General features: G+C 45.8%; 1 protein-coding gene across 3 annotated transcripts in view; it reads left to right on the forward strand.

The window, feature by feature from the left end:
• Positions 1-18,191, forward strand: part of mpp7a (MAGUK p55 scaffold protein 7a) — a 131,852-nt gene that overhangs the window by 26,567 nt on the left and 87,094 nt on the right. The window contains exons 2-3 of one of the 3 annotated variants that reach the window (XM_071896907.2): positions 3,688-3,775; positions 10,866-11,034. In XM_071896907.2, coding sequence (XP_071753008.2) covers positions 10,998-11,034 — 37 coding nt within the window. In that variant the 5' untranslated portion in view covers positions 3,688-3,775; positions 10,866-10,997. Of the gene's footprint in view, positions 1-3,687; positions 3,776-3,881; positions 3,910-10,865; positions 11,035-18,191 lie in introns of those variants that run through there. The other 2 variants (XM_078291387.1, XM_078291386.1) reach the window with 2 other exon arrangements.

Here is an 18,191-nt window from a genome sequence, read left to right on the forward strand (position 1 = left end):
ACAATGCAGTTTCACTTGTTTCAGGACTTTTCCAGACAAGTTCAGTGTCCTGAAACAACTCGGCAGATCACTCCACTAGCATCAAGAAAATGACACTTGACTACACTAAATAGTTTAAAATGGGTATTTTTTTGCATTCTAGGATAGCACTACTGTGAGGTGAAAACCCTGCGTTTCCAAAAAGTCACCTTCATGGGGATTATCAAAACAAAAGCCCTATTTTCAGATCGCACTTTCACAGTTAGATTTTAGTCTTCTAGCTGATGCTTTTATCCAAAGCTACTCAGAGGACACTTCAACAGGACATGTGGCTGTTGATGGACATGCAGCGGCTGTTGCTGGGGCTGAACCTGTGGTTTTTCAGTAGCGGAAAAGTCTCTCTAACCACCTTGTTGGCGTAGTGATTGAAGTCCATGGATTTGTTAAATTATACAGTGGATTTGGAATGGACACTTGGGTCAAACCATGTAACCCTTCATATTAAGGAAAAACAAAAAGTGAGGTTTGCATGCAACAGCAGCGATTCTGATTATTTCAAAATGAATTTAAACTATGACTGAGTGGTGAGTGTTTGCGGCAGCAGCAAACGTCTCAAATCAGTGACTTGACCGGTCGCTGTGCATCCCTACCACCGATATCTCTATCTTTCCATCTCCTCAGCGTGATTGCATGTATATTTGTGTCCTCGGTGGTGTAACCGAACCGGGTGTCCGACTTTGACCCTGTCCGTCTGCTAGTTGGCTGTCCTGGGGCAGTAGCCCTGCCATCTGAGCTCCCATTGACACCCCCCCCCACCCCTTCATCAGGGTTCTCCTAGCCCCCTTGCAGATGACAGAGGACTGGGGCCTCGGCTTGGAAGTTAACCTGACCTGACCCTGTTCCATGTCTCCAAGCAAGAGTGGCTTAGCAAGAGTGGTTGTTGATATTATGAGTGATTATTTTTAGCGGCGGTGATGAGTGATTGCTAAAATAGCGTTATTTCTGTGCCAAACCAGTCCTAAATAGCATTAGAGTGTGTGGCTGGGTGTACAGCTTAGGGTATGTAGATGACTACAGACTGATGGGGGTGTCTCTCTCTCTCTCTCTCTCTCTCCCTCTCCCTCTCTCTCCCTCTCTCCCTCTCTCTCACTCGCACTCTCACTCTCACTCTTTCTCTGTCTGTCTCTACCCACCTGACATTCTCTCTCTCATTGTCTTTCTCTCTCATTCTCTGTCTCCATTTCTTTCCGTCATTCCCCATCTCTCATTCTTCCTCTCCTTCCATCTCTCTCTCTCTCTCTGTCCGTCAAGCAGCTCTATCAATTATGTATCCGTTAATGGGCTCACTTCCACTCCCTGCTGCAGCACTGTTAAGTTGTCCTGTAAACACACCCAGCGGGTGTGTGTGTGCGAGAAGGAGAAGAAGGATGGAGACCTGATTTTACCGCAGGGCTCCATCTCTGTCGCCCTTTCTATCAATTGCATTCTTATGTATTTTTGTCCCCCCCCCAAACACACACACACACACACACACACACACACACTCCCAAGCCCCCCCAGGTAAAGTAATTCACTTCAGTAATATCTAGGAGGATGTAGGTTGCCCAGCAACACTGGCATTTAGAAGGACCACCAGATTAGTGAGGCTTATGTCTACCTGATGTTCTTACTGTCTCTCTTTACTCTCTCCCCCTCTCGCTCTCTCTCTCTCCTGCACAAATCACTCATTTCAGAATCCCACATCATCCAATTACTGTCAGTGGAAGGTGGAGTTATAGAAAACACATGTAGTGGCTAAATGCATTGGCCTCCCCCTCTCTGTTTCTGTACATATAATTTGATTCAGCCGCAGTATGTCAGATCCCGTGGGGCTTAAGTAAAGTGCTCTCTCATCAATGAGCTTTTCTAATTAAGCAAAGTGTGTTTTACTCTTCCTTACCCCATCCATTCACCCCCCACCAATCCATCCATCCACCCTCCCTCTACTGTTTTCTCTTCTCATCCATTCTAGTTTACATGATAGTTCTCCCATGCCATGTCCAGGATTAATTGAGTTATTGCCAATGCCATGGTGACCCTTCACACAGTGTGTGTGTGTGTGTGAGAGAGATAGAGAGAGAGAGACAGTGGAATGTGTCGGCGAGTGATAGTGACTGTGGCCTCCTCTCCCTGTTAATGGGGGAGAGGGAGACAAAGAGCTGCTGTGTCTGCATGGGAACAAGGGAGGAGGGTGATGGGAGGTGGCAGAGGAGGAGGAAGAGGTGTTAAGAGTAGGTGAAGGGTGGGGTGGTTGGGAGGTGAGGGGCTCTAATCTCTAATCTAATCAAAACACTGTGATGCCCATTAAACAAAATGTATGTGAGAGTGCAGTTGAAAGAGGAACAAAACAAAGACAGACAAGTTTTATAAACAACTGTGAGTCAACTGGACCAGCATGCAAACTGAACTGTTCAAATGGTCAATACAGTATGTGGACTTGTGCTGTATCTTTATGAGGATATACGGATACAAATTTGTGCAATATCTTTCTTATGTATGTTGCATGGGGTGGACATATAATCTATCTATTGTTTACTGGAGTTCTTGTTTTTCTCACTATTTATTACTGCCTCTATTACAGCCCAATTGTTGATTTTCAGCATTTATCTTCATTATTATATCATATGTTGTCAATAGGACAGGTGATTGCATGGGGGGCAAATAGTGTTGTCATATTCTATATTACATTATCATGATTATCATCCTTACATTATCACAGTTAAAACATCAAGGCTGCACAATTGTGCATAATTAAAACATTTAAACAGGCAAGGCGTTGACATGGCAGAAAAGTGCAGCAAAATAATTAAGTTCCTCAAATCATCAAGATTAATAATCATAATTAATAAGCAATAAATCATCTGGATAATTGGAATTATCATTTTATACATCATCGTGCAGCCCTAATGACTTAACAGAAATGAAAGTGGGTGGTGTGTATATCAGGCAGCCCAGTACCAGTCAGTGTGGCCCCTACTTGGTTTTAATAACAATGGGGCCCTGGCAGGCAGTGGATGAGATTACTGGTGCCCATCTTGTCTGCCACCTGGTGAGGTCACTAGCACAGGCCCTGGGGGACATGTGGACACACACACACACACACACACACAAATGCATGCACGCTCCGACACAGACACAAAAACACACCTGAGCAACCATACAGACCTTGCACTGTCAGCTACTTTCCATTTAGGTGAGAGGCAGAGCTGTGGGACTCTGCTGTAAGAATTGACTGCAAAATGTGCAGACTGGAGTTTTTTAGTGGGCTGATCCTGCCATCTTCTGGTCAACTGTTGTCACTACGTCTAGGAACACTTGTTGAATGGATACAGTGGGCAACATTATAATATCTTGTTTTTGAGTCCATTCCAATTTTTTGTTTTTTCATTATTGAACCCTCTATTACAGGAATATAGCAGAATATTTTGTACTTGTTTTACTCTTTCATTGTATTATATGGTGGTTTTCAGCCTAACTGTAGTAGAAACCACACTGTTAAGTCCTTTAGAACTCCTCTGAGCTGAAAAACAGCAAACCAGGACGGAAGAAAACTTTTAGATCATGGAAGTGTTTTGACTTGGAGAGATCATGGAATTTTATATCAGGGACATGTTGGGAATCCTAGTTAACGCTCTTTCTTTCTGTTTCTCTCTCTGTCTCTGTTTACAGGTGAGCTGTGTGTGGCGTGAGGTAAAAGAGGGTGGGACACCATGAGCCTTTAGGCAAGGAAAGAAACCAGAGTTTCAGGTCTGGTCAGGTGAGTTGTTGCAGCTCGTGGGCGTGTGTTTTCCTGTATGGGAGTATTTTGTTTGTGTTCATTGTAATAGTTGAGTGGGAGTGCCTCTGCTTGTCTATGAAAGTGTATTTTTGTTGCAGAAAGAAGGAGATCTGGTAAGTCCCTACGCATTTGTGTCACATTGTGCCTTTTTCATGGTTTTGTTTTCATGATTACATTATACTCACTCTAATTTAGCTCTCAAAAAGAAATTCCTTCTATCTCTCTCCTTAGCTCTTATAATATTAATTTTCCTAGCAGTTCTCTATTACATGATCATTCTATGGTTACAGGAATCTCTTAAAGGACACAAAGGCTTTGACCCTTGAACTCTTACTGTTGGTTGCTAGAAATTTTGACGGAATTTACGGTTATTCTGCTGTTGCATTCATTGTAAGTTGCTATGGATAAGAGCATCAGCTTAAAACATCATGCCTACAACATAAATGTAAATAATCGCTGAGTAATCTATTGTATTATTGGCTCATCTACATGCATACAGCTACATAAAGCAGATAGTCTAATAGTCTAATAGAGTGCGAGTCAGAAGATAATGCAGCTGTAAAGCCTTAAGGCCACGCTTGCTTGACAGGTTCATGAGACGGCTCTACTGATGCCGTAAAAGGTAACTGACCTTTGACCTTTCTTGGAGTGCCCTGCCTCATATTCCTCCATATCAGTAACATATGGGTTCCTGAAACGCATCTTTCCTCTCGAGCTGATCTCTCTCTCTTTCTAGAATGAATCAATCGAATCTCTCTTGAAGGCAGTTTTTCAAGTGCAGTGAAGTGGTCCATCTGGCAGTGTGTGGAGGCTGCCGGGCGGGGAGAATGACCTCAGATGTTTTAGGGCCTCTGGAAAGACAGGTTCACCTAGACACAGATCTATACGTCGGAGTGTGCGGCGACAACACACATGCACGTGCACACGAGCAGATGTATTTTATGTGGAAAGACCGGGCTCTTATGAGCAACACATGGCAAAGCGCTGATTCTGAACTGTCAAAAAAAGTTCCCACCTGAGAGCAAGAAAAGAGATCTCCTTTTTTCCACTTCTCTATTAACCTTTCACATTGTGTTTAGCCGTTCTTATTGATATGCAGTATTCCATCTTCCTGGGCTTGCCTCTTCATTGATATTCCACATTTGTTCCCCAAATCTGTTTCCATTTCCTTTCTAGTTGTATCCAAGCTCCTCACCGCATTCCTGTCGCATACTTCCTCCTATTGCTCTTCCTCATTCCTGCTCCTCCAAACCCCCCCCCCCCCCTTCCCCAACGCCAACCGCTGTCTCCCCTCTTCCCTCTTCCCCCTGTCAGTCAGTCCAGGAACATCAGCCATGCCAGGTACCGCTGGGTCTTAATTTAAGCAGCCCCGATCCCTCGTAAAGCTAACGGCTATTAACGAGCAGTCGTTTGGCAAACCCCCCCCCGAAAAACACAGCCGTGTCCCGCCAGCGTCACGCGCCTCACGCCTAATAGGAACCGACATGGTGACGTTCTGGCAGCGCTGCGGAGAGGCAGGAGAAAGACATTATTCAACAATGTGTTTTTCCACAAACAGAGAAAGGCAAAGGGCTGCCTTGGCGGCGCTGGCGTCCAGAGGATTTTTGATTTTCTTTCTTTTTGTTTTTTTTTCTTCAAACAGTATTTCCATTTCAAAATGTCATGTGGATGAACGTTCCCCCTCGACCACAGTTTAATACACTGCAATTATACACAGCCCCCTTGAAACGTAGTATAAGTGTGTGCCTGTGTGTAAATGAATGTTCCCCTTTACCACAGTTGGATATGCTGCAATTATACTCTTATGATTGTGTCATGTATGGTTGTGTGCATGCGGCTGTAACTCTATCTGCGTCTGTCTGTCTGACTTTGCAATTTGTGGTTCTTACAAGCCAATACGATGTAGAGTAGCTGAAATACAAATTGATTTAACATCCAATCTGTCTTCACAGCTACCATATACCAATATCCCAAAGCAGATACTCACTTATGGGGCTTGAAGTAAAAGAACATAGTTTTCCTTAAAAGGAACAACTTTATTCATTTTCTTCAAATCTATATGAAAGTGCATGTCTCCCTTCTTCTCTGCTTCTGTCTCTTCAACTATCTCGTACTTTTCCTCTCTCTTCCCTCCCTTCCTGACCAACATCACAGCACAAGTATTTGGACGTCTCTTTTATGGACTGGAAGAGCGTGCACTTTCTGTCACCGTTGCCGAGCTTTATGGGAGCACGCGCGCACATGTGAAAACAAGATAGTGTACTCTTAAAACCGCATGCGGCTGTTAATGACACGCCATGCATTTAATAACACAGCCAGTCTGAGGCCTTGGATGCCGCCATGGCACAGGATTACGCGGCGGTGGGCAGAGGGCTCAGATAGAGAGACGGGGGTCTGGGGGTGGATTTAGGTGGTAGTTGGGGGTAGAGGGATGCGAGACGTTGAAATCTTTAAGATTTCTTATAGGCATTTTTTGCCTTTGACAATCCACAGTAGAGAGAGATGGGAAAGATTGAAGAGAGAAAGAGGGAAGGCATGCAGCAAATGTCCTAAGCTGGATTTGAATCCAGGATATCTTGGGTACATGGTTTGCGCCTTAGCCAAATAAGCCACCAGGACACCCGGGATGTTGAAATCTTCTTTCCTTCAGTGGGACCCTATGCTGAAAATGGTGATCATTTGTTGTTCTCATTTGATCAGGAGATACAGATATCTCAATATGATTTTACAATGTTTTTTCCTGCTGGCTATTCGCATATAACACAACCTTTTAGGTCAATTTCTTTTCTCTCAATCTGTTATTGGTCCTTTAATTGATTGGCAGGGTGCAATCGGGTCAGTAAGTGTTTTTTGGTGAGGTTAACTTCAGTATGACACCAAGTGTGATTTATGACAGATTGAAACAGTGAAGTAGCCTCATGTAACAGGTCAAGATCAGAGGGCATCCATGTGCTACTTTCAAATGCTCCCTGAAGACCAAATGCAGCAGCATAGCAGCAGATGATAAAACCAGATCTGCGTCAATTTACAAAAGTTGGAGATAAGTGCGGTAACAAAGCCGCACAATGTTGCGACAGACGGGACAGGATTAGTAATCAGAGCAGGTGTCACATAGGCTGTCAAATAGATCTCCAATCATCAGCGTAGATAAAATCAACAGAGTGGAGCGGATCTGCAGACGATGAAGCTGGCGGATAGCTTGGGAGCAAACAAGTCCTGTGAGCTGTAACCAGAGCAGGTGAGACAGAGGTGGCTCTGGATGCGCGTCTGTAATGCGAGGGACAGGACCAGTGTCATTCATGGTGGCCCAATAAAATCCCCGGCCGGTGGTTAGCCTTCCTGTCACCCGATTTGGGACGAAACCCCAGCACCCCAACAGCACCCTGGGGAGGTGTCAGTGGTCCCGCTTGGCAAGGCTGACCTCTGCCGTGTCCTGTTGTAGCACTTGCTATCCAGGTCCAGATGGAGGCAGCATGAATGCAGAACCATTCAAGCCTGCGAGGAACACGGTGTCAGTTTCTTATATCACACTTGGGAGCGTAGCATGTTTTTCTTCCCGTTTTTCTTCCTGCCGATGGGGTCCTTGGTGCCTCTGGGCTGGTTCCATAGGACAGTGATCTTTCCACAGGCCGCTGACTCTTGTTTTTGGATGAGCCAGAATGGAGATGAGCCTTCCGGAAGGAAGAAGCGAAAGATTGAAGACTTAAACTGATACAATGGTTTAAACTCGGAGCAGACTCTCTCTAATCATTGATATGCCCTTGCTGTGTAGAGGTGCGAAAGGTCTTCCAGTGTTTTTCACTGCCAGTCATTCAGTTCCTGAGTCTGTTATTCCTCCCTGCACCTTCATCAACATCCAGCTGAGAGTCTGACGGCTCCACCCGGGCTTCCCCCCGGCTGGACCGACGGGCCTGTTTTTGAAAAGAAAGGAAGAATAACAGTCCTCTACACCTCTCTATTTGAATCTCTCCATCCATCCATCACTCGCTGCCCCCCCGAGCTGTTTTCTCTTTAAATACTGGTTTGACTTCAGGTTTCTCGCACAGAACAAGACTAAGCAGACACAGACGGGGCCTCCTGACATACGGGTCATTGTTAGGAGGTGCTACAGTTTGTCTCGCAGCTGGGTTTGTGGTGTGAATTCGCACTGCAGTGGTGAAAGTCCCCACTAGATGGCGCCAGCACCATTTGAAGATGAACTGCACATGAGCAGAGGAAAGGACATACCTCTCATTGCATTCAAGCCTATCCCATCTCTTGTCCACATGGCAAACTGTCCCCAACTCCCGCATGACCATCTGATACTGTGTGATCTGAGCAGACACGGCTAGAGCACTCTGACAGCGGGGAATGTTTCTTTAAGTCTTTTCATTACGATCCTTTTGGGCGCTGTAAAAAGTCTCAGGTGTTCTCGGAGCGGCGGCACGCTTCCTGGCCCTCGGAAAGCTCCCCGAACGGAAAGATGGATCCTTCCTTAGATCGGGGAATATTTGGTCATTCCCCCTCGGATGCAACGAAAGGCCAAACGACCAATATTACAGCACCGCATGCCTTCCGAGTAATCCTGTCCCCCCCTCCTCCATTCCTTCTCCCCTTGTCCTTTCTCGAGTCTGTCGTTCCGATCACAAAGTCTTATGACAAAACCGTGCCGTAGCCCTCTCTGTGAAACACTGAACTGATTTAGCATGGGTCGATTCTTTTGACGTGAGCTCAGTGGCCGCCGGGTTCTGTCCCCTGTTCAAACGGGGCCTGCTGGAGAGATTTTGCGGTCGCGGCTCAAGGCGCCGCTGCCCCTCTCTGCTGGCCTCTTTAACCCGTTTTATGGATGTACACGGAGGGTTGAACACCACTCAACTTTGATTTCACCAGGTCGAGGTTTTCGGTCTGTACATTTTACGCTCATGCACAGCTACGCTCAAACGACCGACAAATCTGGCCTACAAATTGGTGCTGGCGTGACACAGGAGCGGGGTTTTGAATTTGTCCCCCAAATCCCTTCTGATAGGAAAATGGATCCTTTCTAGTGCTGTTTTGTGAATCCACCATTTCTTTTTACATCTTAATCCAGAAAAAAGTATTCTTTTCCTGATAGCTTACTTACCTGCTCACTCAGGCTGCTTCTGGACTGTGTTGTCTAGATGTGTTTTCCACAAGCCTCCACCTGGGGTCTGCTTGGCCCCCGAGGTGCGTTCACAACACAGTGTGTCAGACAGGCGTGGTAGCATTTTGCTACGTGGGCCGTCGTCTTGGCTGATCTACGCCTCAACCTCTGTGTGTTTGTACACGCATGCAGGGCAAATCGCCAGGAAAGAATCACTCCTGTGCAGCTGCCGCTGTGGGGGCCGAGTGCGAGATTCTTTACTGCGAAACACATTTGTAATGCGTTTCCGGTCCAGTGTTCAAACCCCTGAGATAGACGTGAAGTCACACTATTTCACTGGCTGCTAGAAGTTTAGCTCGATCAAAATGTATGACCTCTTGTGTGTGTGTGGTCTTCATCACCTTACCACATCGACGGGGGTCCAAATGAGCTGGAAGGATGCAGGTGTCTTGGCTGTCCCCATCTCTGGCCAAGTGGTCCTGAGTCAGCGTAGCCATAGCACACTGAACCATTGTCCATCCAGAGCCAATTTTTGACAACACTCAACCATTGCCAATGGAGACACACCGCCCCTCAGGCTACTTTGCTGAACTGAGTTAACAATAGCTAACAACAGCCCCGGGCCCTGCAGTTCTAGGTAACTGGGTTTGATTGGGACATGGCACATGGCACATGGGAGCCGACATACAACGGGTCACTGAGCTGCGCGTTGTAAAGAACCTAAGGCTAAAACCTAATTGCTTTCCACTCTCCGTATTTACAGTAAGGCTTTCATGCTGGTGGCAGGGCATAGCTGGACTCAGGGACACGGTGGGATGTCCTGGGGGGCTTTTGAAACGGGGCCAGATATAAATGGAGCATAGACGGGGGAAGGGGTGGTGGAGGGGGGGGTTTGGGGCAGTTAAAGGTTTAATAAGAGAGGCTGGGCCTGAGTCAAGGCCAGGGAAGGGTGGAGGACCTGGGGCTGGGAGCGTCCCCCGGGGCCCCTTCAACCGCTCTTACATACGGACTCTAGCCTGCCTGCTGCGCTACAGTAGCAGCACCTGTTAGGGTTGGCTGGTGTACACAAGGCCGGTGGTGGTCCCCTTGGAGGATGACACACACACACACACACACACACACACACACAGTCGTGGCTGAAGCTCAGACACATTCTCACCTGCAGCACAAGCCCCCATTACGTGACCTGCTGTGTGGTCTGTTTCCGTGTGTGTGTCCTTCCAAAACATAATGCACACCCGTATCTATCAGGCAATCTTGTCCCCATTAGCACAGATTAGCTGTTTTTTCCCCTATCACGTTTTAGGAGTCGATTGTGTGTTACTGCGTGTGCACACATGCATCCGCTGCGGGGGAGATATGAATGTGAGCCAGGGGCTTTTTATTTGCATTTTACTTCCCCCTCCTTGCTGCTCCTGCTCTATCTGGCTTTCCAGTTGACTGGCGGTGTTTACGAAGCGATGCTTTTCCACGCCTGTTTGATTTTTCACAGGTCTGCTGCGTTCGCTCGCTTACTCTCTCCTCAGCGGATAAGGTTTCCCTTGTTTCCGCTGGACGCTGAATAAAGCGTGGAATAAGCGGTGTGTGTGTGTGTGTGTATGTGCTTGCGCTGGGCAAGGCGATGTTGGATCAGGTAGAAAGCAGGATGTTCAGCAGCATAGGAAAAAAATGCGTTGGGTCGTAAACACCTAGAATTAACTGTGAACAAACTGTCAACACACACACATATGCAGACATACACACAGGCCCCATACACACAGAACATACTCTCAATCGCTGGCTCACCTACACACGCATATATATTTGTTAGTATGGTAAATTTTCATATCCATGGCTACGGGTATACTGAGATCCCATAACACACACACACACACACACACAGACACACACAGTCACAGACCGATGCACACGTGCATGTGGCCATTCTACCATTTGACAAGTAGGGCCTAAATTCTTGTTCTCTTGCAGGGCTCCATGGCATAAATCCTGTCCTCAGACTCAGCTTGTCCCCGGGGAGAGCTGCTGAGGAGCTCGCTACTCTGACGCCCCGTTGCCATTTTCCACCGCCTGAGAGGAACCAGGAAGCAGCCGGCAGGAGCCATGCCTGCCCTGGCCACCGGAGCTGGCCACGAGCCAGGTACGGACCCTTACTTACTCCGAAGAAACCATGGAAACGTGGTTATCGATTGTAGCATTTCAACAAAGATTTACACAAACATTGTTGCCACTGATTACCAACCCTAACTCTAACTACAGCCGAAAAGTTTCCATCACATATGATACTCAACTGTCAGGTGACAAAAAGTAGATGTTCAACAAAGTGTCACTTGCCTATTTGGTGCATCTCCACAGACTATGTAACCCTAACCCTGACCTTAGCCTGCCCATAACCCTGACCCCATGTTTAAACCTAACATTAACCCTAACCTGAACCAATTTCTAACATGAACCCTAACCCTAAGATTAACCCTAACCCAGACATTGAATATGCATAGACTAGTTTTCACACAATTATGAAACTCAGGAGACTTTATAGTGACACATTATAGTCACTTAATAGGAAGTTGAATATCAACATTAGACTATCCAAATAAAGCATGACCCATGCAGCACCTTTGTCGCAATGCAATGATGCAGCAGTAACGGACTCTCATTTGAAATAAGCTTCCATTCGAGAGTACTGCATTCAAAGTGCTATCCCGGCCTTAGAGTTAACCACTCTCTCCTTAAATGCCAGTATAGCATCTGTCCCCACCAGTCTGAGTTCTGCACACCTGAGTTGAATTATGATTGGAAATTGGTGTACTATTAAATGTTCTGAAGTTGATTGGTCTGGTTGAGTGGAACTACTGGAATTGTGGTTAAAAAAAAGTATATTTTTACTGCAGGCAGAAGAAAGCAAACACTCCCCTGGCACTGGAAGGTTTTCCAATGATAACTGACCCAGTTTTGCATGTGTCTTGTCCCATTCACACAGTGAACACACACACACACACACACACACACACACAGACACACACACAGAGACACACCTCAGTCCCCTTTTTCAGTCTCCTAGTGACTACTGTCTTTCCTGGGCCTGGTCAGCACTTGCAATACACTCCTTTTTGTGCCTTTGAAAATTTACAATTTAACAAAAGAGAGCAAAATAAAGTGTTAAGATTTATGTCTGTAGCACACAGATGTCCCCTGTACTCCCTCTCTCCCCCCCGTTATGAGGAGTGTGTGTGTGGATAAGTGTGTGATGTCAGAGTGAGGAACATGTCAGGCCTGTCAACACTGAGACAGCTGCCAGAGATCACCACCTCTCCCATCAGGAACACTGTCCTCCTCACAGTCTGGCTTAATGGGCAGCTACGTCATCACACACACACACACACACACACACACGTATGTGTGTGTGTGTGTTTCCCAACCCAACAAGCAGAGGGTAGCAAAAGGACAAAAGGAGGACAGACATAAAGTCCTGCTCTGATGGATAAAGAGTGTGTGCGTCTCTGCATCCAGACTTTTAACAGAGTTAACGTAGCCCCCGTTGTCCTGGAAATTCGTACAGACAAAGTAGAAAGCCAGACCGTCAATTACGATTAGAGTCATTTTGGGCAATTACCGGCGGGGCTCGGGTTTCCAAATAAAACACGTAAAGACTCCTCCGGCCCATCTCCTGTGCTTCCTTCGTGATGGTCCTGTGCAGTTGTGTGTGCAGGTGAAACATTATGAACATTATGGATGAACCGGAGGTCACTGATCTTCAGGCCTGGTGAAGTCGGCTAGAAATGCTTGTGACTGACTCTTACCAAAGAGTAGAGAATACTACCAGATTGCGTACTACCAGTATAATAATGTGAACAGTTTTATTCCAAACTGAGAAGTACACCATTTCAAAAATGTGACAAAAATATGAATGTGACAAAGTGATAACATGAAAGTAATATTCACCATTGAATAACCACTTCTCCTTCTACTGCTACTATTACTAATATTTTTTTAATATTATACTTAATACTAATACTGCTAATTAGTACTATTGTAATACTATTTTTTATATAAATTATAATACATTTCAAAGGAGTAATGAAATCAACAGTAAATGTAAAAAGCAAAGTAGGTAAAGCAAGATACCTTAAAGTTAAACATAAAAAAGGAGGTCAAGGACAGGAATTAATAACAGATCATTACATTAAAGGAAATCTATTAAACTGAATTATAAGAAGTGATATAAAAGATGATACAGATTTAGCTATACTAATGTCCTCAGGCAGGTCAATCCAAAGTCAAGGAGCCCTGATTATTAGCTATGTTGAACATTTTACTTACAAAACAGTAACATCTTAGAAGTAATGTAATCATCTATGTTAGCTTAAAGTAAAAATCAACATATTCTTATAAATAAAGGTCCAACTATCCTCTTCCGCACAAGAAGTGATGCGTTTCCAGTTTGTTTGGAACACAAAGATGTTGACCAAAAAATAAAAAAATAAAAAACGAGGAACTCGAGGATTACCACTTTAAATCTCAAACAATGAACATCTGGTAGCAATTTATTTCCAAAATGGTTCTATATATGAGTATATTGAAATGTACACACTGTAGCAATGCCTAGTCATTTGTATCCCTGCTGTACAGATAGGAAGCTGCATCATGCAGCACAGTGAGCTGTTTTGGCTGCAGGAGGTGAGCAGCAGGTGACTGACACATTTATTCACACTATCAGAAAACCTGATTGCCCGCCAGCAGGGGCTCCTGGGGCCTTCTGTCCCGCACTGGCTCAGAAACACCATATATCACACACACACATACACACATACACACAAACACACACACACACGCAGTGGTGCTCGCACAGACATGGATGCACACACACACCCACTTAAATGCTCCCACACACAGAACTCACACAGATACCTTACATGTGTATGTGTGCACACGTAGCCACATATACACTCACACACACACATTCTCCTGCCCAAATCTGGTGATGAAATAGGAGAACTGCTACTACAGAATAGATATATTAATGATAATATTTTTCCCATTATATTAAAAGCCTGAGCGCAGCACTTTATCTTCAGTATTTGTGTCTGAGTGTGTGTGTGTGTGTGGATCTTATTAAAATGCTCATTATCGGAGTGTTTGGAGAGTAAATACATGGGCAGACAAATGGAGGGCACATAGTGCGCGGTGTAAGATCACACCATCTCTCTCTCTCTTTCCCTCCCTCTCTCGCTCAGACTCAGGCCCAAATAAACAACGGGCCTCTCCGTGAATTAAGATCTAATAAATGAAACCAAATAGTGAAAAAATAAACCTGAAAAACAATAAAATGTTGGAAAACTGGCCTGTAAATGTGACCGCGGGGAGCGCTGGATACACCGTCCCCGTGATTAGGTTACGGCAGGCTCTTTTCAGCATGTGACTTTCAGCGTTTTTCATAAATACTTTGGAAGCAGATTAATGGCAGGAGGTTAGCTGATGATGCTGGCCCCGCGCTCGGTGTTCAAAACATTTTGTCTAACGGTATTCAGCCCCCACTCTCCATCCCCCGACATCCAGAGATCCCCGCGTCCTGCCTTCGGATGGAATTGCATCGCTGCTTTCTGACATTTTGTTGGCCGCTGTTCTTGGGATCTCATACACAAACGCACATTAATTTACATTCTAACAAGTCAGCCACGAAGCAGCAGGAAATTTGCTTTTAATTGTGCAAACACTTCGCGAGGCTGATCAGGGCGATCCTGCGCCACAGGGACGTCCAGGCGATATGTTAAATCTCCGCTCAGGTTGACTTGAACACACTGCAACCCCCCCCACTAACAAAGCTATGCAGCTGCTCTCCAGGTCTCGCCTCTCCTCCAGACAGCTGCTGTCTAGTCATTTCTCCTTCGGCTCAACCATGATGGAGTTTTATTGCGAGCCCAGCTCAGGGACAGATAACTGTTACGCCTCCGCTCAGTTCAGCTCAGCTCATCACAGCTCCGTCCCACTCAGGGATCCTCAGACGGTCAAACCAAGCCCACCGCTCTGTCTGCTGCACACCGTTCATCTCCCCGCTGAACTCCATAAGCTGCCAGATCAAGCTTCAAGATTCATTGAGAGGAGTCTGTTTACACATTGTGTGTGGGTTTGTTGCTGCATTTATATTGTGGCCAAAGAAAAAGCTTTACTGGTCCCTACAGTAGCGCAGGATATCACTCAACCTCAATGGCAAACGGCCGTGTATATTCATAAACATGTACTCTGACACAATAAAAACTGATCTTCCAAGTATTGCGTGGCAATTTCAATGTGATTTAATTTAGAAATGCCTAATAGTTATATTTTGAAGAAATAATTAAATATGAGTCCCACTGTAAATGAATAGGAAGCCTAGCAGGGAACCAAAATGGACTACAGGTGCAGTAGGCTGCACTTTGCAAAATTTATCATCGTTCTATTGAAAACAATGAACATCCGGTTTACCATTTTCCGCTACCGCCACAAAGTGAATGTAGGTTGTCTGTCTGTCTGCCTTTCTGTCTGCAGCGACGTGTCAATTTCAGTTCAGTAATAACTTGCCCTACTGCTTGGGGACGGGGTATAGAAGGCAGAAGGCATATAGTAAAGGCAGCTCACTCTATCTAAGCCTCATTCTCCCCTAACCTCCCCTATGTCCCCTCGCAGACCCTGGAAGTACAGCATCTGGTTTATGCCATACAGAGGTCAGTCAGTCTCCTGGAGCGAGTGTGGGTGTTTACTCCTCGTAGCCCCATTTCCTCCCTGCTTTTGTAGTTATGTGATTGCAAGGTCAGGGTGAAGCACAACGCTGTTGTGGGGGAGAAGGAGAATGGGTTCATATCGCCGATTTAAGAGCTGGAGACATCAGGATGGACAGCTGGACTTAAATCTCCCTCAGATAGTAATGAGACCTTGCTACCCCTAGCTTTTGTATGAGTCACAGGATTCATTTTGATCCAAGGTAGGTAAGTATGTGGTCAAAGTAGATGGATTAATAGATACATGAATGCATGAAATTCTGTAGCCCCATTCCTAACTTAATTTACATAGTGATTTAGCAGAAGGAAGAGATTTTATCCACTCTGAAATTCATTGTCTGGGCTTCTGATACAAGTACTGTCAGTATTTGACAAAACAGAGTGGTTTCCAGTTATGATGAGCTAATCAAGTGCTAAAACGCTTATTTTCATTTTAAAGAGCCAAACTCTTCAAGAGCATATTTGAGTATACCAGACATTCAGGTTGTCAAATAAATTAGGGATGCAACGACGTGGCCCTCATTGCTCGTGTTACATCTGCTTAACTGGCGATTCAGTGAACGAGACGCTCATTGGTGTGATAAAAAGATATAGCGGTCGTGTGGTGTGCTACAGAAATCAGTGGCTGTTAACTGACTGCCCTTCCCAATACTGCTGCTCAAGTCAACGATTTGCTGACAAGTCATCCCCCATGTGGCATTACCATCACCGCACGTTGCCCCTTTTACCGCGCGCCCGAGACCGGCCCGCGACCGTGCGCACACACTCTCCGACAGGCACTTCTGAAGACCCCGATGCCCTTTTATTAACCCTATTAAAGTTTACTGTGTTATTCCGAGCCGTACCTGCATGTTCTATCAAGGTTTACGGCCCCTGCACAGCATTAAAAGATAAGGGCGGTTTAGCCCTGCACAGCTGTGGAGGAGGTGGGCGACGCTCGCATGAAAAGCTACACATGGAAATCTTTCGATGAGACAACGCTTTTACCAGATACTCTAATGAATTCGACTGTGTGTGCGTGTTTGTGCGTGAGCGATTCCAGCCATCCTTCCCCCACCTGACCACCCTCTGTCAAGGTGATGGGTGTATAATGATGCTGGGTAATGAGATGCAGATATCTATTGTGTAGCACTCAGCAACTCCACTGCCTCATGGCTTCCCACAGACACACAAACCACAAAAATATGTACATATGTACATACATCCATACACACACAACGCTCTTTATAACAGTGCTATGAGCGATATGACAAGAATGGGGCCATAGTACCTTTTTTTCGAGGTGAACACTAAATTTTTCCGTCCTGATGTCAAGAATGCTGAGCATCTGGCCTTGGCTGGGCTGGAGTCGGTGGAGCGAGCGTTGGGGGAGAGGGGGGCTTTGCCGGTGGCGGGGGTGGCGTTCCCTCCAGGAGCTTCCAGCCGTTTGTCGTGGTCCCTGGCCGGTGGCCGGGGCTCTGCCGCGGCCATACAGTACCGAAACACAAGGATTTGTTGCCACTGGAAGAGCTCCCTGTTTCCAGTTACATCAGAACAAAAATTTCCACATCGTTTTAGCGAGGAAAAAAAACAGCAAAAGGTTGCAGATGTAAAAGAAAGAAAGCGACTAGCGAGTAAGAGCGAGAGAGAGGAAGGAGGACTTTTATTTGTTTGAATACGTAGAATTCTCTCCCTTTTTGTTGCGGTAGGACGATATCCCCAACTGTCCCCTTCCAAAGCACACAGAGCACTAAATTGGTCATTGGCGGGTATAGGACATGCTCACTTGCATTAGAAAGAGCCTGAAAACGGCTTTACAGACCGTGTGCATTGTTTGGCCATCAGGCAATGGGATATTGAATAATAGCCATCCACTTTGAGAGTGAGAGAGACAGAGAAAGAGAGATTTAGACCATACAAATTTTCATAAGTGCTGTTATTAGTGTCTGATCAAGATGAAACCTTTTCAGGTGGTATTGGCATGTGTGCCTCTGTTTGATTTCTCTGGAAGAGTTTCTAGAAATAAGGAGCTGGCCACGGCTTTGGACAGAACGTGCAGGAGTTCTTGAGGCATGTCCAGAAGGTTTGCTGCTGTTCCATCGCCACAGTAAGCAGAGGTGGCAGGTCATTTGGATCTGGCCGGCTTATTGTGGCTTCTGTGTTTTGTCTACCATGTTACGGAGAATCTAAGCTTAGCCGGCCCGGACGGGGCCAAACGGCAGCCTTTCATCTCCATCTGGGGGAAAGAGAAGTTCTGGAAAGCCACCGCCAAGCTCAGCCTTCCCACAGCCTTCAGGACCTTCCATCCCAACATCCAGCAAACACTAGACTGGCACTGTGCTGTATTCTTCCATCCTCCACATCTCATATATCTGTCTTCATCCATGATACTGCCTCTGTCATCGTTTCTTTCTCTGCCCAGATATTCCCAATCTGTCTTTTTTTCCTCCCCATTTCATCTTTCTTCGTCTATATCTCTCCTTGCATTATATATCATTTGCTCCCACGTTTTTGGGGAAAAGGGGAAGGAGGACAGTTTATGAAAAGGTAAAACTTCTCAGAC

Source organism: Centroberyx gerrardi, chromosome 22, assembly GCF_048128805.1.
Source record: "Centroberyx gerrardi isolate f3 chromosome 22, fCenGer3.hap1.cur.20231027, whole genome shotgun sequence".
Taxonomy (NCBI): domain Eukaryota; kingdom Metazoa; phylum Chordata; class Actinopteri; order Beryciformes; family Berycidae; genus Centroberyx; species Centroberyx gerrardi.